Here is a 25,112-nt window from a genome sequence, read left to right as displayed (position 1 = left end):
GGGAGGGGGGAGGGGACTGCTGACTGCTGGTTTGGGCTTGAGCAAGTGGAAAAGGACACCACTTCCCTGAGATGGGGAAGTGGGAAAGCAGGCTTTGTATCCTGCTTTACAAAGTTTTCCAGCACAAAAATCCCTGAGTTTGCAGACAGCTTGGAGAGTTTAGTTTAGGAGCCATAAGATACACATACATAGGAGGCATAAAACACTTTAAATTCCCTAGTAAGATGGCATGGTTGAGGGAAGAATTTGAGGAGTGAGTTGTGGGGTACTCCAACATTTGGAGGTTGTGGATACAAGTTATCTTAACATGTGGAGGGGAATTATTGAGTCAAAGATATAGACTTTAATATTTTAATAATGCTATAAAACTACCCTCCAGCAAGGCTGTACTAAGTGATATTTCTACCATTAATTTCTAAGATATTCATTTTTTCTGAGTTCTCAATGACAAGGTGTATATATGTACTTATGAAAAACTCTGTCAATTTGTGAGGCAAAAGTAGCATGAGGGCTCATTAGCTACATGTTTTTAATTATGCAGAGGTTCTGTCAGAGTCATCCTATAGAGGGAGCCACAAGTTCCAAGCATAATACGTCTGTATTAGTTCTAAAGTTTAAATTAGACACTGCACATTTAATTGCACTCTACAATTATCTTAATATGAAATATTTTAAGTAAATTATTCTCTGAGGGAAAATGGCAAACAGTATTTCCTATCTGTGTGGGATAAGTGGAGATGCTACTGTAGGAAATTCAGTCCCATGAATGGCACCAGAGAAGTAGGCCCAAACCACATGTCCTAGCAACACTTTTTCTTTCTTGGTTTCCTTATATTTCAGGTACTTAGATCTACAGAAATATGTGGCCACAGAACACCACAGATTATTCTGCAGAGGTAAAATTGAGGTACAAATCCCCCAAAGCCTGTGCCAAGAATGCATGATGGGATGTCTCCAGAAGAACAAGAGCCTCTCACAGCAGTCAGGCACTTTGCTTCAGAGTGCACTATGTCTCAGTGACCCTCTGCACCTTTTCATGGAATTCCTCAAGATAGGCTTTCAGTGGAGAAGAGAATTGCTTTCATTGTCCTTCTGATTTTCATTAGATTTAATTTAATGAATGCTGGTGTCCAACTTCTCAGCACATGCACACACATGCACATATGCAAATGCACACATCCATGCAAGTGTACATGTGCACATACACAACCCACAATCTCATGATTAATTTTCACTTACCCAGCTTCCACACTACAATTTCATTACAGCTATTTTATGTGCTCCAAAGTAATCTATGACAAAACAAAGCTTTTTACTAAAGCTTCACTGCCTTGTAATTGTTCATTGAAAGTACTTAGCCCTGGAATAATATCTGCCATATAATATGGATTTCTGAGCCACTATTGCTGAAACAGTGAACAATTAATGTGGAATGACTAATGTGGCAAATAGTGCCATATCCAGAATTTTATCATCTCACAAAACATTCCCACTTTAGTTTTAGTTTCAAACTGTATCTACCAGCTTTGTCACATAGTGCCAGCACACACAACTGCAGAACCAAACCACTTCAAAGACACTTCCCTCTTCATACTATTATTTCCTAGAAAGCACATATATCCAAACACTCAAAGTTCAAGATGCCTATTCTTTTTTTTTAAAAAGAGAGAGAGAGAGAGAGAAGAGAGAGAGAATTTTAATATTTATTTTTTAGTTTTCGGCAGACACAACATCTTTGTATGTGGTGCTGAGGATCGAACCCGGGCCACACGCATGCCAGGCGAGTGCGCTACCGCTTGAGCCACATCCCCAGCCCAAGATGCCTATTCTTTTTTTTTTTTTTAATTTTTTAAATTTTTAAATTTTTATTGATTCTTTTTTGTTATACATGACAGTAGAATTCATTTTGATATAATTATACAAGCACTTATTCTAATTAGGACCCCAGTTTTGTGGCTGTACATAATGGTGAGATTCACTATGGTGTAGTCATAAGATTGTATGTCTTTCTTTTTTCCTATCTCCCCTCTATCCTCTTTATTCCCCTTTGTCTAATCCACTGAACTTCTATTCCTCCCTGACCTCCCTTCCCTGATTTTTATTGTGTGTTAGCATCCAGGTATCAGAGAGAACATTCACCCTTTGGTTTTTTGGGACTGGCTTATTTCGCTTAGCATGATAGTCTCCAGATCCATCCATTTGCTGACAAATGTCATAAAGTCATTCTTCTTTATGGCTGAGTAATACTCCATTGTGTGTGTGTATCACAATTTCTTTTTAATATTCTTTTTTTAAAAAATTCTTTCTTTATTTTCAGTCATACATGACAGCAGAATGAATTCTGACATATAATACATACATGGAATGTACATACATCAATCATATTGTCAATTCTATTCTGCTTCCCTTCCTATCCCCCCTTACTCCTCCCCTCCTCTCCCATCCTTTCTCTCTATCCAATCTAATGTGACACACTTTTTTTCTTTTTCTCATTACAACATCATATATGTATTCTGTATAATAATGAGGTTCTCCTTCCATCTTCCGTGCAACTCCCCTTCTCCCTCTTTTCCCCTCCCACCTCTCTTCCCTATTTAGTGGTAGTCTTCTTCTCATGCTCTTCCTCCCTATCCCATTTTGAGTCACCCCCCTTATATCAGAGAAGACATTCGGCATTTGTTTTTTAGGGATTGGCTAACTTCACTTAGCATAATCTGCTCTAATGCCACCAAGATGCCTATTCTTAAAGACAAAATGCAAAACTTATTAGCTGCTTGATTTAAATCAGTTTTTTGTTTTTGTTTTTTTGGTCACTGTGACCCGAAGACCTGACAAGAACAATTAGAGGAGAAAAAGGTTTTTTTGGCTTATGGTTCCAGACATCTTAGTCCACAGATGGCTGACTACATAATTCTGGACCCCAGGTGAGGCAGAACATCATGGCAGACGGGTGTGAAGCAGGAAAGCAGCTCAGGACAGGACAGAGAGGAAGCAGAGAGAGAGCTCCATTCACCAGGGACAAAATATAAATCCCCAACACTTGCCCCAGTGACCCACCTCCTCCAGCCACACTCTACCTGTCCACAGTTACCACCCAGTTAATCCATATCAGTGGATTAATCTACTGATTAGGTCACACCTCTTACAATCTAATTATTTCATCTCTGAAAATTCTTGACATTGTCTCACTCATGAGCTTTTGGGAGACACCTCATATCTACTGAATGTTAATGAGAGAGTGAGGCAGATCATGGGACTGGCTGCCACCAAGCCTATTGCAGACTATCATTTGCTCAGTTAACCAGTTAATCAGTCAGGGTAAAATGTTCCTACATCAGAAGTTTCCATTTCTGGTGAGACAGCAGATAAGAAAATATGAAAACCTTTCCATCCTAACAGTGAGAAACACCCAGTGAAATACAGCAGACGTCCCTCCAATGCCCTGTCATGCTCCTGAGACCAGCGCAACTCCAGGCCACCGATCCTGAGAGTTCAGTGCAAGAGCCAACATTACTGAATGCAATATGAGGGACACAACTGATTCTCTCCAAAGTGATCTGTGACAATGCAAATGCAAACAAAGTTTTAAGAGTTTCCTTTTTTCTTTTTGGGTACTGGGGACTAAACCTGGGGACAGTTTACCACTGAGCTGCATTTCCAGCCCCCTCTCCCCCTTTTTAAATTTTAAGATAGGGTCTAAATTGCTAAGGCTATCTTTGAACTTATGATCCTCCTGCCTCAGCCTTCTAAGTCACTGGGATTACAGGTTTACACCACAATGCCCAGCTAATTTTTAAGTATTTCTGTATGCGACTAATCTGATTTTAAAATATATACATATGAACTCATGTCCTTCAATTTTGGGACATGTGCTTGAATTTCATAAAGATAATTTCATGTATTTCTTCCAGGAAGCTGTTATTTTAAAGGCACTAGAAAAGCTGGATATCACTATGGGGGAAAAAGAAAAAGTCACAAGCCTATATAATTGCAGACTTCAGAACTGATTTGAGATGAAACAAAAACATAAATGGGAAACCTGAGTGATAAATGTTCTTGGAAGGAAACAGAAGACTATCTCCACTGCCTGGAGGTGGACCTCAGATTTCTCAGAGGGGATGCAAAAAGCTCAGATGATAAATGAGAAAAAATTGGTAAGTGGAATTTATCAAACTAACTTTCTGCTCTTCCAAATATTGATTAAAAATGAATAAGCAACCACTGGAAAAAATATTCATAGTAATTATGTATGGCAAAGGACCTGTGCTCAAGATGTGTAAAGATCTACCAAAATTGATAGTTAAAAAGACAATCCAATTTTTAAATGGGCTAAAGATGAAAAGATATTAATAAAAGAAATATAAACAATTAATAGCACAAATAAAAAGTTAACAAAGCATTAATCAATAGGAAAATGAAAATTAAAACAGGAAGATTCCACTTCCCATATGTAAGAATGTTTTAATACATAAGATTCACAAGAGCTGGGAAGGTAGCTCAGCGTCAGAACGCGTGCCCAGCATGTGTTAGACCCTGGGTTTATCCTGGCAAGGATGATGGGTCTTTCATTCATTGTTGGTGGGAATGTCAAGTAATAAAATCACTTCAGAGAACTCTTAGGCAATTTCATAAAACTTTCAAGCATATGTCTACTTCATGACCACATAATTCTACTCCTAAACATTTATCCAAGGGTAAAAAATATGACCATCAAAAAAAGTATACAGATTGAGTTTCTCTTACCTGAGCTGTTTGTTAGCAGAAGTGTTTGGATTTAAGTTTTTTTTATTTTTGATTGTGAAATATTTGCATAGTCTTAATTAGACATCTTGGGGAGGAGACCCAAGTCTAAACACAAAATTCATTTGTTTCATATATTCCTGATATACATAGTCTGAGGATAATTTTATACAATTCTTTTAGTGAGCCTGCATTTTGACTGTGAATAGTCACATAATATCAGGTATATATCAAGTATACATATTTTTCTAGAATATTATAGTAGAAAAGATAGAAAATGAAGGAGAGGAAATTATCAAGGAAACAATCCAACAGCATCTGTTTCCAGTCTAAAAGGGCCATTGAGTATCTGAACAATGGATAAAAATAGACCTACACTTAAAACCTCAGTGTCAAATTCCATTATATTAAGGCCAAAAAGAAAAACCCAAAACAATCTTGGGGTTGGGGAATGATTCCATCCATGGATCCAGAATCAGAATGACAACTAACTTCTCATCAGTGATATTGGACATTCAAAGTAAAGTCTATGAAAATAAGAGAATGATTTCTAACACATAATTCTATACCTGTGAAACTTCTAATGAAGTGTAAGAATGAAGATTTGACATTCAAAACCTCTAAAATATTTATCTCCCCAAAACTCTTTCTTAGGAATCCTGTAGCTTGCAGTGTTTATAGATAGTTTTTTGTTGCTATGACAAACACATGAGGAAGATTTAGAGAAGGAAAGATTCATTTTGGTTCATTATTTCAGAGGTTTCAATCCATGGTCAGTTGACTTGAAGGCACAAACGTCATGGTGAAAGGATGGAAGGAGAAAGCTGCTCACCAAGTGGCAGCCATCAAGCAGGGAGGAAAAAGTGAAGAAGGGGCCAGGGACAATTGTACCCTCCTTTCAGGGCATGCTCTCAGTGACCTACTTCCTACAACTAGGCCCAGTCAACTCTTTAGTTTCTACTACCTCTCAATAACGCCATCAAATACAAATCCCTCAGTGGACCAGAGAGCTCTCATGATTCAGCCATTTCCCCAAATCCCCACCTCTGAATACCGCTACGTTGGTAACCAAGGCTTCAACACATGAGTCTTTGGGGGATGTTCAAAATTCAAACTCTGATACTTGTTTTTTTCATTCTCTTTATAGTGTATTTTACAGATCAGAGCTTTTTAATTTTAATGAAATCCAAACTTATCAATTCTTTTTCATCAATCATGCTCATAATAAAAATGTCATCACCATACCAAGATTCCCAAGATTTTCTTCTATATTATCCTCTTATTGGCTTGCATTTCACCCTTAGGTATATAACTTATTTTGTGCCAATACCGGCGTGTAAGGTCTGTGTCTATCTATATTTTACATGTGGATGTCCAGCTGTTACAGCGCCAATTATTGAAAAATCTGTCCTTTACCCAACAAATTGCCTTTGTTTCTTTGTCCAAGATTGGTCAACTATATTTGTGTGCATATATCTTATTGCTACCTAATCTTTTCCATTGAACTATTTATATTTTTCCCCTAATATTAAACTACCTTGATTAATGTAGTTTTATAGAAAGTCTTGAAGTCAGTAGTGTCAGACCTCTTACTTTGTTCTTCTCTTTCAATACTGTGTTGACTATTCTCAGTGTTTTGCTTTTTTTCCCATAATTTTTTAGAAAGTTTATCAATATCCACAAAATGCTGGTATTCTGACTGAGATTCCATTGAATTCAGAAATCAAATTAGGAATAATTGACATTTCAATGCTATTGAATCTTTCTATGCATAAACTTGGACTATCAGTTAACTTATATAGTTCTTTGTTGACTTCTTTCATCAGAATTCTGTAGTTTTCTTCATATAGAAGTTATATAAATTTTGTTAGTTTTACACCTAAATGTTTTTTGGGAGTGCTACTGTAAATGGTATTGTGTTTTTAATTTAAAATCCCACTTGTTCATTGCTGGTATACAGGGAAGTGATTTTTATATATTATTCTTATATCCTGCAACCCTCTCTAGTGACTTATTAGTTCCAAAAGTTTGTTGATTCTTTCAGATTTTCATTACCTGCCTTTTTACACTCTGTTATTATTCTGATTTTAAAAAACTAGTAAAATAGATATGCATTAGTTTTCTAAGACTGCCATTACAAAGTACCATAGACTGGGTGAGTTAAATGACAGAAATTTATTATCTCACAGTTCAAGGAGCCAGAAGTCCAAGAATAAGCTCTATGTTGGTTCCTTCTTGGGGCTGAAGGAAAATATGTTCCTGGCCTCTCATTAGCTTCCAGGTGGTTATCTTCTTGGGTCATTCCATAGTCTTCCCCCATGTGTGTCTATTTCCTAATCTCCTCTTCTTGTAAGGACACCAGTCATATTGATTTAGTCCATCCTAATAACGTCACTTGACCTTAATTATCTTTTTAAAAAGACTTCCCCCTCTCCAAATATAGTCACATTCTAAAGTACTGTGGATAAGAACTTCAAAACATGTGTTTTCAGAGAAAGTGATTCTGCCTATAAGAGGAATATTCATTGAAAAGTAAAAAATACATTCAATGGCAGTCATTTACTCCTTAATTCAAAAAACCTTAGGAGTTCATAAGATTTTTAAAACATCAAGTCATATGAGAAAAATACAGAAAGGGAATGGGGGATATATAGGTTCTTTAGGACAAATATGTCAGTACAGTCTCATATCTCTAATAAGAAAATGTCTTCCTTCTCATCTGTCTTCTATCAACTCATTCCCCAAGCCAGAATGGTACCATAGGCATTCATTATATTGTAAGTTAAATAGGCTTACTGAGCTTACCTGGAAATCTAATCACAATGCATAATGTTATTTCCCTGGAAAAATGTGTTCCAAGGAAGTTGGAGATCTGACCTGTGGCGCAGGAGTCTGACTGTGGGACTGCTGGGTCTGCCTGTCGAGATTCAATTGAGGGAGTGTTATATGATATAAACACTGGGAATTAAATTTCTTTTCTCAAGGTTCTTTAGCTGAACTAACAGATCAATCAGCTTTCAGCAATAGAATCATGTGAATGACAAATACCTAGTGAGAAACTATTACTAAAGAGATAGGGAACTGATCCTTAAAATGGAAATTCAGGAACCCAGTTTGGTTTGGACTAACACCTATACATTCATGTATTTATTGGGAAAAAAAGCAGCTCTACCCATATGTGTTTGTATTTCATGTGGTCTATTCGTTTGACTCTCATACAGTAGTTTCCCATTAAGTTAACATAGCTGCATTGCTAGGAAACCAGAGTTGGTAGTACTCTCATTGTAGACACTCCTACTGACCAAGTGATCTTGGGTAGGGCTGTCAGTGGTACAAACATATGCTAAAGACCAATATTCAAGGAACATCAAGCACTGTTCCCAAATGGTACCAAGGTCATCCGGGGTCAGTACAACCACTGAGGACAGATGACAGAGATCCAGGCTACTTTCTCATTCTGGTTGAGCCCAAACCTCCTACAGTCTAACCTCTTCATCCAGAAAAGAACATGCAAATGAACTCAAGACACTGAAGCTTAGTGTGTGGCTAGGGAGTGCTAATACTGGCTTTCCTTTACAAGTTGATTCTGAACACACCAGAGTGTGTGTAGAATGATACCTGTCCCATTGACCACTGCTGTCAAGACTTTTGCAAAACTCGATCACCAAAGAGAAGCCCGAGGCTAAGAGGATACATTTTCCTGTGTAAATACAAATCACTGAGGAAAACCTGAGTATCTAAACCATCCTTACTTACAGACAATCTCACCTGTCAAATGATGAATATGGCTGTGTTCCACTTTCTCAGAGGTTGTCTTCCGGAATGGTGTTTCCAAGGGCAAAAGCTGGGGTGTTTCCTTTTCTTGGTCACTGGGAACATTAGGAAAAAGTCTCTTCAGCACCTTTTCAACAAACACTATAAAGGCAAGCAAATAATAAAATAAATGCTTTACTATGTTTATTTAAATCAAACAGGGCTTTCATTTGAAATAAAAAGAAATCCTCACCACTTGAGAGTCAAGCAACTGGCTCCCCACACTGGTCACTGGACACTAGGGAACACCTAAACACAGACTCTCAAGCCACCACCGAGACATACTCTGGAAATCACCTCCATTCCTTGCCCTTCAGAAGATATCCACTTTGCTGCCTGTTGGTGCCCTACAGGGCACACCTCACAGGCCATCAGGGAGGCCAGGCCTACCCCAGGTTAAACGCACAAAGATGTGCACCTGCTCTGCATAGACTCTGATCTTTCATCTTCTGTTGAATTTCTCCTATAGTGCAGCTCCTGAACCACCACAAAGTGGGGTTTGGCTCTGGGAACTAGGTACCTTCTAGGCTGGTCAGTCTGCATGAAGGCCACACAGTTTCTAGAGTCAGGCATAAGGCAGACCACCTCTAAGGAGACCAACAGGGTTCTGATGGGCACCACCCTCTCCCACCATATGTTTTTCTCCTGGCAATCATAATCAAGGAACAATTTTATAAAGGTCACATGGTTCTACCATGTATGTGGAAATTCTTCACTTTATTTTAGTTTACATTCTGCTTTAACTGGAGGTGGGATGGGACTATCCTAATGAATACGTCTTTACACATTAACTAAATTGTGGTTTATAAACAGCTAAGACCTCAAAACAGTATACTGGAAAAGGTGAAAGAGGAAGGCTGATAAAAGGAGTTCCTTTTTAACCTCATTAAATTTAGAAACTTAAAAAAAAAAAAAAGTAGCTTCGGAATCACCACAAATTCTGTGGCAGAAGTCAGAGGGCCTCATATAGGTGTCTCCATGTGCACAGCGGAGCGGTAGGTAATGATCAGCAAAATGAAGTCCCAAGAGAGAAAATGAGAGTGGCTTCCAGGGAAAGTAGAGGGGATTTCCTGGGTTCTACACAAGAACACTCTACTTAAACACATCAGTCTTCCTAATTTCATCATCTACTCAGAGAATGTGTTAGAAGTAATTCCTTCAACATGTGTTTCAGCTGTAAAGAATACAATGTGGGTTTAAAAAACAAAAGGGCTCTTTGCACCCTGATAACAAGAACTTCCAGTGGCTTCTTGTATCATCTATTAAAACACAAACTGCTCAGTGAGGGACACAGGTAATCACTAACATCATGAATACAGAATGGCTAATAATCTGAATCTCTACAGCTCAGTGGATTCTGATGAGTAAGAGGGTTCCTTTCAGTTGGAGCAAAAAAACCTCTAGTTAGGTGTAAAATGTGAATTTAATGATAACGATCACTTAAGCACTCAGAACTGATGAGGTCCTGGCAACAAAAGAGTGCCCACATACTATTAAAAAAATATTATATGAAATCATTATTAGCATACAGAACCTTGCCAAAGTGTGGTTTCCCATACAATCTACGGAGGTTGAGCAGAGTCCAGGACAGAAAGGCTTCATGTTGAACAACCCACATGAAATGTGATCACCCAAGCTGGAGAGCACACCTTGGTCATGGGGAAGAGACAGGTGGTCTGTGCAATATTTTAAAAAATGTACTATAGTTCTCAAAAGTATATCAAAAGGAAAGTTCAAAATTCCACACAATAAAAGTCATGTATATTTCCTTTAAATGGCAAAGAAGAAAATGTCCCAGGGGCAGGGATTGTGGCTCAGAGGTAGAGTGCTTGCCTAGCACGCATGAGGCACTGGGTTCAATCCTCAGCACCACATAAAAATAAAATAAAGATATTGTTTCCACCTATAACTAAAAAAATAAACATTAAAATATAAGAAAATGTCTCATTTCAAATGACAGTGACAATCTCTAGAGGAAATTAAAAGCCGATAAAGTATACTTTATTTACAGACTATCACTGAATAAAAATTTTCATGAATTAGAACAAATTCTAAGATAAAACGTAAAAAGGCATTGGTTTTACAAAGGAGGAGGGCAGAGAAGCTTAGAGCTTAAAAGACTTGCCAGAATGGCAGCAGTTAAAAAAGACATCTAGCTGAAATCATATCTATGTTACCACTTCCTCCATGTGCACAATTCATGTGCCTGTGCATGCAGGAAATTATGAAAATATAATGGTCCAGCAATTCCAAGCAACACCTGTGGCCAACCAGCTGCCTAGTGCAGAAGGATGCAATACAAAGCCTTATAACAATCCCAAAGAAAAAGCATAGTTCCAGTCTCTGTGGGCAAACAGATCACCACTGGGAAACGCTGAACCAAAATTTTGCTTAAACAAGAAAGCCAATGCTTAAAAAAACTGTAAAACACAGTATGAGGACAAACATGCAACATCTGGCCCAATTTGTCTACCAAGGCTTTTGACACAATTTCTGGGTTGAAAAACAAAACATAAGAAAATGCTATATAACAAAGATTAAGGAGCATTTTCATTGAATTCAATTTATTACCCCAAATAAATTATATTTACAGCCTAATTAATGGTAGTTTTCCAATAAAACTACTAAATACTCCAAATTAAAATATTTAATAAAGATGTATCAACATCATAAAAATTTTAAAAGTAAAAGTCATGGGGCTCAGGCTGTGGCTTAGTGGCAGAGCACTTGCCTAGCATGCATGAGGCACTAGGTTCGATCCTCAGCACCACATAAAAATTGACAAATAAAACAAAGGCATTCTGTCCATCTACAACTACAAAAAATTTTTTTCAATTTATTTTTTTTATTTATATATGACAGCAGAATGCATTACAATTCTTATTACACATTTAGAACACAATTTTTCATATCTGATTGTAGATAAAGTATACTCTTACCAAGTCGTGTCTTCATACATGTACTTTGGATAATAATGTCCCTCACATTCCACCATCATTTCTAACCCTCTGCCCCGACACCCCTCTGCCCTATCTAGAGTTCATCTATTCCTCCCATGCTCCCCATCCCTACCCGACTATGAATCAGCCTCCTTATGTCAGAGAAAACATTAGTTTTTTTGGGATTGGCTAACTTCACTTAGCATTATCTTCTCTAACTCCATCCATTTACCTGCAAGTGCCATGAATTTATTCTCTTTTATTGCTGAGTAATATTTCATTTTTCTTATCCATTCATCTATTGAAGGGTATCTAGGTTGGTTCCACAGTCTAGCTATTGTGAATTGTGCTGCAATAAACATTGATATGGCTGTGTCCCTGCAGTATGCTGTTTTTAAGTCCTTTGGGTATAGACTGAGGAGAGGGACAGCTGGGTCAAATGGTAGTTCCATTCCCAATTTTCCAAGAAATCATACTGCTTTCCATATTGGCTGCACCAATTTGCAGCTCCACCAGCAATGTATGAGTGTGCCTTTTTTCCCCCACATCCTCACCAACACTTATTGTTGCTTGTATTCTTAATAGCTGCCGTTCTGACTGGAGTGAGATGATATTTTAGAATAGTTTTGATTTGCATTTCTCTAACTGCTAGAGATGATGAGCATTTTTTCATATATTTGTTGACTAATTGTATATCATCTTCTGAGAAGTGTCTGTTCAGGTCCTTGATTCATTTATTGATTGGGTTACTTGTGGGTTTGTGTGTGTGTGTGTGTGTTTAGCTTTTTTATATTATTATTATCTACACATAACATTCCAATGATCTTGGCAATTCATACATTTGTATCATTGGGGTATAATTTCTCATTTTTCTAATTGTACAGATTGCAGAATCACACTGGTCATAGAGTCACCTATATATACCCTAGAGATTATATATCTTTTTTTTTTTTTAATTAATTAATTTATTTATTTTAGTTTTCGGCGGACACAACATCTTTGTTTGTATGTGGTGCTGAGGATCGAACCCGGGCCGCACGCATGCCAGGCGAGCGCGCTACCGCTTGAGCCACATCCCCAGCCCGAGATTATATATCTTTATATACCCTAGAGATTAGTGCTCTATCCGATGTATGAGGGGTAAAAATTTGCTCCCAAGATGTAGGCTCTCTGTTCACCTCACAGATTGTTTCTTTTGCTGAGAAGAAACTTTTTAGTTTGAGTCCATCCCATTTATTGATTCTTGGTTTTGATTGTTGCACTACAGGAGTCTTATTAAGGAAGTTGGGGCCTAATCCCACATGATGAAGATTAGGCCTACTTTTTCTTCTCTGGTTTTATTCCTAGGTCCTTGATCCATTTTGAGTTGAGTTTTGTACATGGTGAGAAATAGAGGTTTAATTTCATTTTGTTGCATATGGATTTCCAGTTTTCGCAGCACCATTTGTTGAAGAGGCCATCTTTTCTCCAGTGTATGTTTTTGACGCCTTTGTCTAAGATAATTTTAATTTTGTGGGTTAGTCTCTGTGTCCTTTACTCTATACCATTGGTCTACCAGTCTGTTGTGGTGCCAAATACCATGCTGTGTTTGTTACTATTGCTCTGTAGTATAGTTTAAGGTCTGATATAGTGAGGCCACCTGCTTCACTCTTCCTGCTAAGGATTGCTTTAGCTCTTCTGGGTCTCTTATTTTTCCAGATGAATTTCATGATTGCTTTTTCTATTTATATGAGAAATGTCATTGGAATTTTGATTGGAATTGCATTAAATCTGCATAGTGCTTTTGGTAGTGTGGTCATTTTGACAATATTAATTCTGCCCATCCAAGAGCAAGGTAGATCTTTCCATCTTCTAAGGTCTTCTTTGATTTCTTTCTTTATGGTTCTGTAATTTTCATTATATAGATCTTTCATCTCTTTTGTTGATTCCCAAGTATTTTATTTCTTAAAAAATTTAAAAGAAAAGTACAAGTCATGATAATCTTAAAATCAGTCTATATTCACAGATTGACGGTTGGTGGGAATTTGCCAAGTATAATCAATAGGAAATATCACTATGGGAAATCACAATCACTGCCTTCTGTAATGCAGGCAATTCTCTCAGATGCATTCTAATCTCAACTATATGTCCTACAGAACCTAAAAGTCAAGCATAAATTTGCTAGCTTGCAAAGATCATGGAATCCACGGCCTTTGGAATCTCAACTTATTTGGTGTTGTAAGGGTAAAAGAAATTGAAGTTAAAGTGTAGAAGTTAAAGTGTAAAAGACCGGGCATTATAAAGTTTCTAAGCTGTAAGGCCTGAGTTAAAAAGTAAAGAACCAGGTATTGTTAAGTTCCTATGCTACACCCAAAACCTGAAATTCCTGTAGCTGTTAGGACAATACCCGGAACTGCCCAGTAAATATTCCCCCTGACCATCTGGTTGTTTAATAACCTAGGACCCTGTGCAGCCTGGTACGTAGGCATTCAGGGCCCAAACCAATCAGTTTGAATGTATCCCCCCCCCCCCGTCCTTAGGAGTGACCTATCACTCCCGCCCAACCTGATCCCACCAATGAATGTACTAATTGTGTTTAAGAATTGTTGTTTGATTTTCCCACGGTGTATGATGATTTGTTAAAGGAGACTGTGATGTATGCAAAGCCCCCGCCCTCCCCAAAAAGTGTACTTAAACACTGTTCAAGCCCTGCTCGGGGCTCTGAGCTGCTCTCCCTTGTTGAGTGAGCACGGAGCCCCAGCACACTGGATTGGATCCTCAATAAACCCCTTTCGCTGTTGCATGAGCCGGTCTCTTGGTGGTCTCTTCCTCCGACGTTCGCCGGACCCTTACAGTGTCTTCTGTTTTCACCTGCATGATTGCTGTGGGTGACTGTATCTGTCTAGAGGTTCAGGACAGGTGGTTCATTCCTGAAGGTCAAGATTAGGTCTGGCCTGTTCTGGACCCCACACCTCACCTAGTCCTCAGGTCTCCTTACTTCCATCAAGGGCATTAGTTCCCCCCAGTCTCCTTGCTCTTCATGACTTTAATACTTATGAAGAATTCCATCAGTTATTTTGTAGGATCTTCCTAATCTGGGTTTATCTGATGTCTTCTCGTGATTAGATTGAGGTTATTTAGGCAACATCATCACACAGTGTTCGTCTCTAATTTTTAATTGTAGATGGACCCAATACCTTTATTTTTATGTGTTGCTGAGAATCAAACCCAGTGCTTCACATGTGCTAAGTAAGCACTCTACTACTGAGACACAACCCCAGGCCCCAGGGGGTTTTTTTCAATGGATGGTTTCAGATATTGCCCTGTCCTATCTCTGCTTCCGTTAAGCTTGACCAAAACCAGGTGCAGGGATATCTGTTAGATTTCTTCTTGCAAAGTTACTATTTTTTCCATTTAGAATAAACAAACATTTGGTGCAGATACTGTGAGACTATACTATGGTTCAGATGTGAGGTGTTTCCCAAAACTCATCTATGAGACAATATTAAAAGCTTAGAAGTGAAAGGATTGGGTTATAAACCTTAACCTAATGAGTGTCAATCCACTGCTGGGATTAACTGAATGGTAAGTGTAGGCAGGTAGGGTGTAGCTAGAGGAAGGGACCATGGGGGGTGAGCCTTTGGGGTTTACATTTCAATATGGTGAGAACTCTCCATTTCCTCATGTGATGTCCTGAGCTGCTTTCCTCTACCAAACTCTCCCGCCATGATGTTCTGCCTCAGCCATCTGTGGACTAGGACTTCTGAAGCTGTGAGCCCTCAAGTAAACTTTTCTTCCTTAAAATTGTTCTTATCAGCTCTTTTGGTCACAGCAGCAAAAAAGCTGACTAAAACAGGCAACATCCTTTTCTTAATTTTATCCACTAAATTAGCATCACATGTGGGTCCTGTCTGCAGCACACATGGCTGTGGCATTTCAATGGTGGTTTTGTGTTTCCCTCATTCCTTCTGTATCACATTGATCTCTCCTGCAGGGAAGCTGTGCCACTTCTTCATTTGTTTATTGGATTATTACTTTTTACTACTTATTCACTTCTGGATGCTTGAATGTTTCAGTTATTCTGAGAGTTAAAATCCTATATCATTATTGCATATTTTGTTGCTCAAATCATCCCACTGCTGGCTACCAGTTCTTCAGTGTGGATCCAGTGCCCTCTGGCAGGCCCATGCTCTCCTGCAAACAGACTCTCTGGCCCCACAAGATGCATCAGCTCATCCTACATTTTCTCTACTCCACATCTGGAACCAGCCCCTTCTACCAGGAGCAGGGTATTTAGCCAGCAGGCCTGGGGTTTTCAGATGCTGATTGCTATTACTTCCATCCTTTTAATCACAAATCTCATCATGCCTGGCCTTTGCTTAAAAATCACCAAGTAGCTGGGCATGGTGGCACATGCCAGTAATCCCAAAGGCTTAGGAGGCTGAGGCAGAAGGATCACAAATCAAAGTCGGCCTCAGCAACTTAGACCCTGTCTCAAAAAAAAAAAGAAAATCACCAATTATTTTGCATAAATAAGCCACTGGAGTCTGAGAAATGTCTTGGCCATCCTTAAAGACAAATAAAAAATCTGAGTAATAGGGGCTGGGGATGTGGCTCAAGCGGTAACGCACCCACCTGACATGCGCGGGGCGCTGGGTTCGATCCTCAGCACCACATAAAAAAGTAAAAAATAAAGATGTTGTGTCCACTGAAAAATAAATATTAAAAAGTTCTCTTTCAAAAAAAAATCTGAGTAATAAAGAGAGACAGCATACGTGTAATCAAAAGTAAAAATGCGGAAGTGCCTAAAAGACACATATCCACATAACATCCCTCTATAAACATATAACAAAACTGACAGAATGAAATAGGTAATCATAAAGAGTATGTAGCAACTTAAAAGTTTTTAAATAAATATAAACACAGTTTAAGCATGAAAGTTTTAGCCTTTGAAGTTTAAATTCCACTTTTTGTTGAGGGTGGGGAAGAATGCCATATAACTTCAAATGTGTTAATTCATAAGGATCAAGATGTCCTCTATAGCTTACATTTGATCAAACAGGAAGGACAATTTTCCTTTTTAAATTAAAATTGAGCAGTGTCAAAAAAATCTTTCCCTGGGGCTGGAGTTGTGGCTCAGTGGTAGAGTGCTCGCCTAGCATGCGCGAGCACTGGGTTCGATCCTCAGCACCACATAAATGTAAAATAAAGATATGTGTCTACCTAAAACTTAAGAATAAATATTTTTAAAAAAATCTTTCCTTATCCCATGCTAAATTGGGTTTAAGTGACTTGTAAACACAAGTGGACGAAGTGATTTCCACCTTACACAGTGTTTTACAACCTCATAAGCACAAACCATCTTTTCCTTGTAGGCCACACATGAGGACCTCTCTGGCATCCATCCACTTCCCTGTAGCACACACCTGTTCCATGAGTGCAATGAATTTGTGAAGTTCATCCCTGTTCATTCTATTTGTTATAAATGTTATTACAAAAAAAAAATGAGCATTTAATAAACAATTCCTTTTCAGCAGGAGTGAAGGCATGACTTTCAGATTCAATACTGGCAGATGTCATCTGATCCATGCATCACTCCTAAAATGTACTGTAAACAGCACAAACAAATGTGATCTCAAGCAGATGTCAAATGGATATCTTGTTATTAATGTGGGGCTTTTGTCTTTAATGAGAATTTTTATAAATTTTAACCTAATTACAAAATCTAAAAATAAATTGGCTGACAAATACATCTAAATGCTTTCATTTGCTATAGAGCAAAAAGTATTTCTGAAAATAATGATTTTAATTTTTTAAATTACTTAGAAAAGCAAAGTTTAAAATTAAAATCTCATGAATTACTTTCTACTAATATTGCTGGCAGATTCATTGATGAATTTCATTAATCTCAGCATCTGAGATAACATCGTAGATATTAAGACTGGGAATAAGATTTTGTGGGATACAGTAGCACTTGAATCTAATATCTGAAAACCTGTCTTCTGGGTTGGGGGAAAAGCATTTGATTCTCCACCCTTAATTCTCCCTTCTGTAATAGTTAACAGTAGAGAGTACATAATCCCTGTATATTCATAAGAGAGGATGCAACCACAGCACCTTGATCCAGGCAAACAACATCTATGCATCATAAGAATAAAAGGATTGCTGTTTTGTCACTAACAGTGTTCATGTCATTAATTTAAAAGAAACAATCAGCTATTTTAAGCCAAAAACACTATATAGCCAACTAACTCTCACTGTGTCCTTCCAACCTCCAGTTATGAATAAATAACCTGAAAACTGCTTAACTGTTTCCTATAAATATGAACTTCTTTAGCAAACAAAAGATCTTCAACTGGCCAATTCACTTTTTGATCAATATTAAAAGCAAAACATTTTTTATTTCAGATACTGGGACACTGTATGCAAGTCTGTAGTATTTTAGTTAAAGTAGTTGTCATTTTTGGCTTTTTGAAATGTTCCTTTTGACCTGATGTGTTATTGTTTCTTTTTGTTGTTGTTGTTGTTGCTGTTTTCGTGTGTGTGTGTGGTGTGTGTGTGTGTGTGTGTGTTTTAAACAAAAAAATTTCTTAAAAACAGAGCTGGGAGATCAGGTTCTGGGAGGCAAGCTTTTGCGGCAGGACCCAAAGGATTTGAGCTACATGCTATCATGCGGACCAAATAAAAACTGCCTAGTGGTCATAACCAGCACTCCACCACCTCTACCAGGCCAGAAACCTGAGGCCAGTCCCCTTCTCCTTTTTCTCACACCTCATCAATATGCTCTTCTTCCAGCAGTGGAAGCAAGTTTAAACTTGAAACTCTATAGTGTCTGTCAAAAAGCAATCACCAGAAGACAAAAAAGCAGCGAATGGGTGTTTAATGTCAATAGGAAAAAAAAATAGCCTGAAGGAAAATAAATATAATTACCAAGCAGAACAGGCAATCAGAATTGAGAAATGATGGGCACAATAAAAGGTAGATGTGAAGAAAAACATCCAAGTTAAAATTAATATGTTGCAATACCAGAGAAATTAAGTTTTCTTTCCAAAGGGGAACTGAGTTAATTTATTAAAATTTTCAGAAAGGACTGCTGCCTACACTTGCTATTTCAATTTAAAGACAGAAGCCAAATAAAAATCTTACAGTAAAGCATTCTTTGGAAATTGGACACTTAGGAAAAACTGTGAATATATGTGCCTCAGAAAGAAATGGAAGTTTGGTTGCTGGCGGTAAAACTGTTTATTTCTACACTCTTCTTCAAGGCAGATACTTGGTTTAAAATCTAACAATTGGGTACCAAAAAAAATTTGTTCCATTCTAACAAAGGTGTTAATGGCAGCATTTCAATGAATTTTTTTTTTCTATTTTGTCTAAAAAGCTTTTCCAAGACATAGGGCAAAAAAATTCAATGATAAAGTGTCACATTGGTTCTGGAATTCTTCTTATTCCAGGTATTTTTTCTTTTTAACGGATACATAATATTTGTATATTTATGGGGTACAGTGTAATAATTTAATACATGTACATAATATATAATGATGAAATCAGGTAATTAAAGTCTCCATCTTCATGTCATTACTGTGTTTGGAGCCTTCAAGCTCTGGTCCTCTGGTTTCTTGTGAAGTATAGAGCTGTTGCTAACTACAGTCATCCAACTGTGCTGCAGTTAGAACACTAGAACCTAATTACATTTTGGTACCCATTATGCAGCCTCCTTCTATTTCCTTTTCCCTGGTCTCCAACGACCACTCTTCTCTGAGATCAATTCTTTGAGATTTCACAAATGAGTGAGAATATGTAGTATTTGCTTTTCTGTACATGTCTTATTCACTTCACATAATGTCCTTGATTTCCATGTTGTACAAACGACAGAATTTCATTGATCATGGGAAAATGGGTGTACATTCCATTTGACAGGCTCTCATGGGAAAAAAAACAGAAACAGAAACTTTTGTTTTTAATAATATTCCTTTCTGAAAAAAGGAAAGTAAAATGAAAAATATTTAAAGCAACCATGATCTTTGAGACCACCAATGCTACCACCCATTAACGTCATGAATATTTTTATTTTCTTAAAAACATTTTAGGGGTTGGGGTTGTGGATCAGTGGAAGAGCGCTTGCCTAGTACATGTGAGGCACTGGGTTCGGTCCTCAGCACCACATAAAAAAATAATAAAATTTGAAAAATATTTTTAAGAAATTTTAGATTGGAAAAGTAACATATTTTCTCCTTGTTATCTATGAACATAATACACTTTAGTTAAAAATAGTAATGTTTACATATTTCATTTTACTGAATATACACTGTACATCTAGAACATTCTTTGGTGGAAGACTTTAGGAATGATGTTCATTCGTGTTTCTCTAACCAAAACTTTCAAAACATTTATCATTCCTATAAACTAGTGGAAAAGTGAGACTTTCATGGGAAAAAAAAAAAAAAAAGAAACACGTACAGCCAATTTGGGGATATGAGGAAAGAAATCAGTTAAAAGAAAAAAACACTTTCAAAAAGTGAATGTTCTTCAGGTACAGTGGCACACACCTGTAATCCCAGTGGCTCAGAAGGCTGAAGCAGAAGGATCTCAGTTCAAAGCCAGCCTCAGCAAAAGTAACGTGCTAAGCAACTGAGATGCTGTCTCTAAATATAATACAAAATAGCTCAGTGGTTGAGTGCCCCTGGGTTCAATCCCCGGTGCCAAAAAAAAAAAAAAAAAAAAAGTGAATGTTCATGGGAAATTATACAATTGATTGGACATACTTACAAAAATCACATTAAAATAAAAGATATATAAATACAACCTGTTAACTTAAAATGTGACTTTTACTTGGGAGGCTGAGGGAGGAAGACTGTAGGTTTGAGGCCAGCCTGGGCAACTTAGAGAGACTGTGTCAAAATAAAAAATAAAATAAAAAGGGTTAGGGATGTAGCTCAGAGGTAGAGTACTCCTGGGTTCAATCCCCAGTACTGCCAAAAATAAATAAAATGTTCCTTTTTTTGTATTTCATTTTGAAAGAAAAACATACAGAACAAATAGGTTTGTGACATAACTTTTCAAGAGTTTTCACTTAATAGATTTTAATTAGATTTTGGAACAAGAGCGAACAGGCTTTTAAAAATCATATTTAAATGAAAACTTGCTACTGAATATAAGACCAAGAATGACCATTAATAGGAATTTTCAATGTGGCCAGTTTGATGTTATTCCCTCCTCACCTTACCCTGTTGTATTAAAGAAATCTCCCCAAACATAACTACTAAAACCATAAAACAAAAAACAAACAAAATTATTTTTATCAGTTTAAACTATGAAAAAAAATCTCATCTCAGTAAATGCCAGGTTGAGTCATTCCCTTTTTTGTCCTGACAGGTATCTTGTTTAAGAAGCCACTTTAAATTTTCCTAGGGTCATTGCATTTCTTGGAAATCTAATACTTTGAATTCTCTCTTTGCAGTAAAAATGCTATTTAAATGCTGATTAAATACATGCCTGCCTTCCCATAGATTATCTTATCAATCTGACATGGTATCCTCAAGTAGAAATACACTAGGTATTTGTTTTCTACTAAAACCATAGTACTTATAAAAGAAAAAACAATTCCAAGCAAATTTTGCCCCAAACTTTTCCTTATAGTTTTTCAGTAACTTTTACTGTCTTATCAACTGTTCATAATGATTTTAAATTTGTGTGAGGCTGCAACTGTTTTCATTATGGATTGGTAAAATGCCCTGACAGAGGAGCAAGCAGCACTATTTGGATGTGGGTACTGCTACAGACCAAAATGGGACCCTGAGGCAAACCACTTAGCTGTAATGGCTGTTTTCTCACCATAACCGGTTAGGCTAAAAAATGCCAGTCAGAAGGTAATTTAGAAAGTTGTCTTTATTATAATCCAAAGACAGGGGTAAATTATAATTTTTATTCCAGTTTCATTAACATTGGCTTTTCTATTACACAGATCCTAACTTCTAAGCAAAGAACGTGTAACAGACAGGGTGTTCTATACCAACAAGACCCACCTCATTCTCACAGGTTCTGTGGCTCAATGACGGGAAAGCTATAGTGGAAGAAGACAAATACTCAGAAACAGCTGTCACTTCCGCACCTACTCTGCCTTGCCATCTTTTCCAGAGGCAGACAGAGCTGCAGTCACCTACCACGTGCAGCCTCAAACCATCATGTTTTATGGAATCACACTCCTGGGTCTTCGACGCAGGACCTTGTATTTTCTGGGCACTGACTCTCTTGTGTCTCAAACACACAAGCATCTCTCTCACCTTAAACAAGGTAACACAGGCTTCACCTGCTTGATACATTATCTGCACTGCTCTTTCCTTATAGGCAAAGTAGACCCCAGTGCTTTCTTGTCTCCTCCCAGGCCTTAGGAAACAGAAACAGTGACAGTAACCAGCTGGCTGCCTCCAATGTACATTACTTGACTGAATCCTCACAACTCACCACTGTGACTGTTTTACAGATGAGGTGCCCAATAATTACAGGGAATTAGCTCCAAGGTATTGGATCAAGTGGGATTGAACTCGGGGCCCATTTCCCATTATAAGCATGGCCTTGAGTTCCTGAGCAATGGGTCACTAGAGAAGGAGTCCATGGCACTGCACCCCACTTTTCTCAGGCTTCTTCTCCTTCTATAGTCTCTACCCACACCCAGCTTTGACTCTTGCTCTATCTAGAAGCTGTCTGCCACTGCCCCTGAGCATCTGCTGCAAGTCTTAGCAGCTTGCTCATCACCATGACCAGCTTTTCCAGGGAAATATTTCTACATCCATCTCTCCCATTCCTTCCTCCAATTGTCACCATTTCCACTTGAACACCTCACCATACACTAGCTGGCCTTCCCATAGCTGCCCAAGCCCCTTCCCACATTTATCGTTCCCACTTTTAGGATTATCTTTCAGGGACTCAGCACTTGCCCTGTTCTACTCAGAACCACATTGTCTATCACTACTGACCAAACTGTCTCTACAACTAGGATCCAACATAGCATATCATTTTGCCAGCATTTTTTAAACTCCCTGGTTGCATAAAGCTGGCATTTTCCTCCTTCCTCTCCCTCAGCCTATTTCCTTACCTTTCCCTCTGTTCCTTCCTACCTTCAACCTTTCCCAAACATGTTTTCCATCCTTAAAGATCTCTGGAAGGGAAAACAATTCCTGTTCCAGTGTGAAGGTAATACATCATACCAAGCAGAAAATATCATAGTAACAAACACTGCTGAGCTTTTTCCGCAGGTAAATGAGTATCTAACTACACAGAAGCCACTGACTTGACAGAGCAAAAGCTGTACCTCAACAGTGTCACTTGCACCCTGCCATCAAGGACAAAGAAGTAAACAGGTAGGTTGTCTACAAGTTACTTCATGACATATTCCACTCCCAGGAGCTAAAGGTGCCCAGAGAGGCACTGGGGAGTCACCTGGTAAGGAAGTGGTAGGAATGCTCAACTGGACAGACAATCCACACAAGTCATTCATTCCTACTTTACTCCTGTTGAGGCAGGACCCAAAGATGACTGTAGCTGGGACCCTTCCTTGAAGAGCACATGGCCCTTGGGGGAGCTGCAGTCACCAAAGCTTCCCTTCCACTGTGACTCTAAAATTCTGCCATGGACTTTCCAGAGTTAGCATTTAGTTGTACACTGAACACTCACCCAATCTCCCCAAAAAGAATGGTAGTCACTTCAACCACACCTCAGACATGGTACTTTTCTCCTCAATTAAGGAGGTTCATTCATTGTTAAAACTGCCTGGCAACTCTCAGAGCCTCAAGAAACATCCCTTCATCACTGTTCAGACATTTTCTAGCATAAAATAGACTTACACCTAAAACCTTTTCAAACATCCTTCCCATTAATCCTGCAGAATTTTGCTCTAATTGTAACAGGAGAGATTTTTCCATTAGCCAAAGCAATCAACTTTTGGGAAAACAAAACACACGAACAAACAAAACCTTAGAATCATTGCTTCAGACTCTCTGTTCCCCTAGTCAGACCATGACAACCTGGCACCTGGCTGGAGATAGAGGCCGCCCATTTCAAGCTTTCTGGTCCATCCCAAGGCCCAGTGAGAGAACAGTCTGGCTCCCTCAGACCCCCACCATAAATCAGGGCACAGCTTTATACTGCACCGGAGTCTCAGCAGGAAGAGGAATGGGATTTGTTTGTTTGGTCCCTCTGTAGCCTTGTGTCTGGAGCAACTGATTCACTCAGCAGACACTGGCTGGCTGAATAAACACTCGCTCAGTTGTGCTACCTCCTATTCAAGGAAGCCCACTTGGGCTGCGCAGTATCCTTGCTCATTTCCCCCATAAACATACAAAGCCCTGTCACCTCTCCCATCTTCTGGGACCCAAGGTTCTTGAGGAACAGCTGGACAGTGAGAGGAGATGTCCTGAAAATCCACATCCAGTCCAATTTCCTCCATCGGTCATACATTTTGCTACTCCTAATATTCATCACAGCCACACAAGAGGGGAAAATTGCTGGAGAGATCAGCTCTGGTTTCAGGCTTCAACAAATTATAAGTGCATAGAATTTTTACTCCAACTCAGAACTCCCAGAAGTGTTTCCCAGCAGATGGGCTCCTCAGGTGACCTTGTTGAGATGCAGAAAACTAAAGTTTTTCACTTTCGTTTTCTAATTTCAGGATTTATTAATCCATCCTTCCAAATCATGGTGCTCTTAAATAACATGATTTACCTGTGTCACTTATTTACTACAAAAGAAGACTATTTCAAGAGAAAAGATTTAAGAACTGATTAAACCATCTAACTCATTTTAATTTAGGGATATGAGAAAGGTTTTTAAGTTTGACTAAGTATACTACAAATGATATAATAATTTCATGTGTAGGAAAGAGCATTTAATTTTATATTTGGAATGTCACAAACATAAGCAGGAATGCAGGAAGAGTGGGTGTGGAATCAACCCAGAAGGCAGGAGACAGCTTTCAGGTCTGTTCTGCAAACCTTTAACATTTAACCAACAGAGCACAACAGTCCAACCTCTTCCAGTGGAGAGTTGTAAAAATAGTTTGCTCATTAAAGTATGTTAATGTCCCCTTTGGAGCCTAAACATCTGATTGTTCAGAGACTGTTAAGTCGTTTTTAATATGTGAGATATTCTGGGTTTTTGCAGCCAGCAGAGAAGGTGAAAGTCAGAACTCACTGGGACCCAAGAGAAGGGGAAGCCCTAGCATGTTTCCAAGAACAGCAACACAGATGGATGGACTATTCTCCATATTCTGGGTTCCAGTTAGTCTGCTCCCTTGGCAAGCAAATACCTGTTCACTACACCGGCTTTTCATTTCAAAGGCAAAACCGGGGTTCAACTAAAAGGAGAAGTTCGTCACAACCCATCTCTCTTCCCAGAGCCTTGGAGAAGATCCTGTCCGAGCCTGGGGCCTCGCCCCCGACTGCAAACAGCGCCCTGTCAGCCGCGTCACCAGGCGGCGGGACACTGCGACTCGGCGGGCACTGGGAAGGAGCAGCACCCACCCACTCCCGCACTGGGTGACAAACGATTCCATCTCAAAGTCTTCACCCCTCCGCGGCCCCCTTTCCCACGCTCCCTAGCCCTGGCACGCTCTCCCCCACGTCCCCTCCCCCTCGTCAGCCCCTC

General features: G+C 38.6%; 1 protein-coding gene across 1 annotated transcript in view; it reads right to left on the bottom strand.

Moving 5' to 3' along the window:
* Positions 1-8,856, bottom strand: part of Erich1 (glutamate rich 1) — a 61,970-nt gene extending 53,114 nt beyond the window's left edge. The window contains exons 1-2 of the mRNA XM_048792850.1: positions 8,839-8,856; positions 8,509-8,686 (exon numbers count right to left, since the gene is read on the bottom strand). Of these exons, the coding sequence (XP_048648807.1) occupies positions 8,509-8,686; positions 8,839-8,856 (196 nt within the window). The remainder of the gene's footprint in view (positions 1-8,508; positions 8,687-8,838) is intronic.
* Positions 8,857-25,112: the final 16,256 nt, after the last annotated feature.

This window comes from Marmota marmota, unplaced genomic scaffold (genome assembly GCF_001458135.2).
Source record: "Marmota marmota marmota unplaced genomic scaffold, marMar, whole genome shotgun sequence".
Lineage (NCBI taxonomy): Eukaryota > Metazoa > Chordata > Mammalia > Rodentia > Sciuridae > Marmota > Marmota marmota.
The sequence above is the reverse complement of the archived record's forward strand: the minus strand, read 5'-3'. Positions and strand labels throughout refer to the sequence as shown.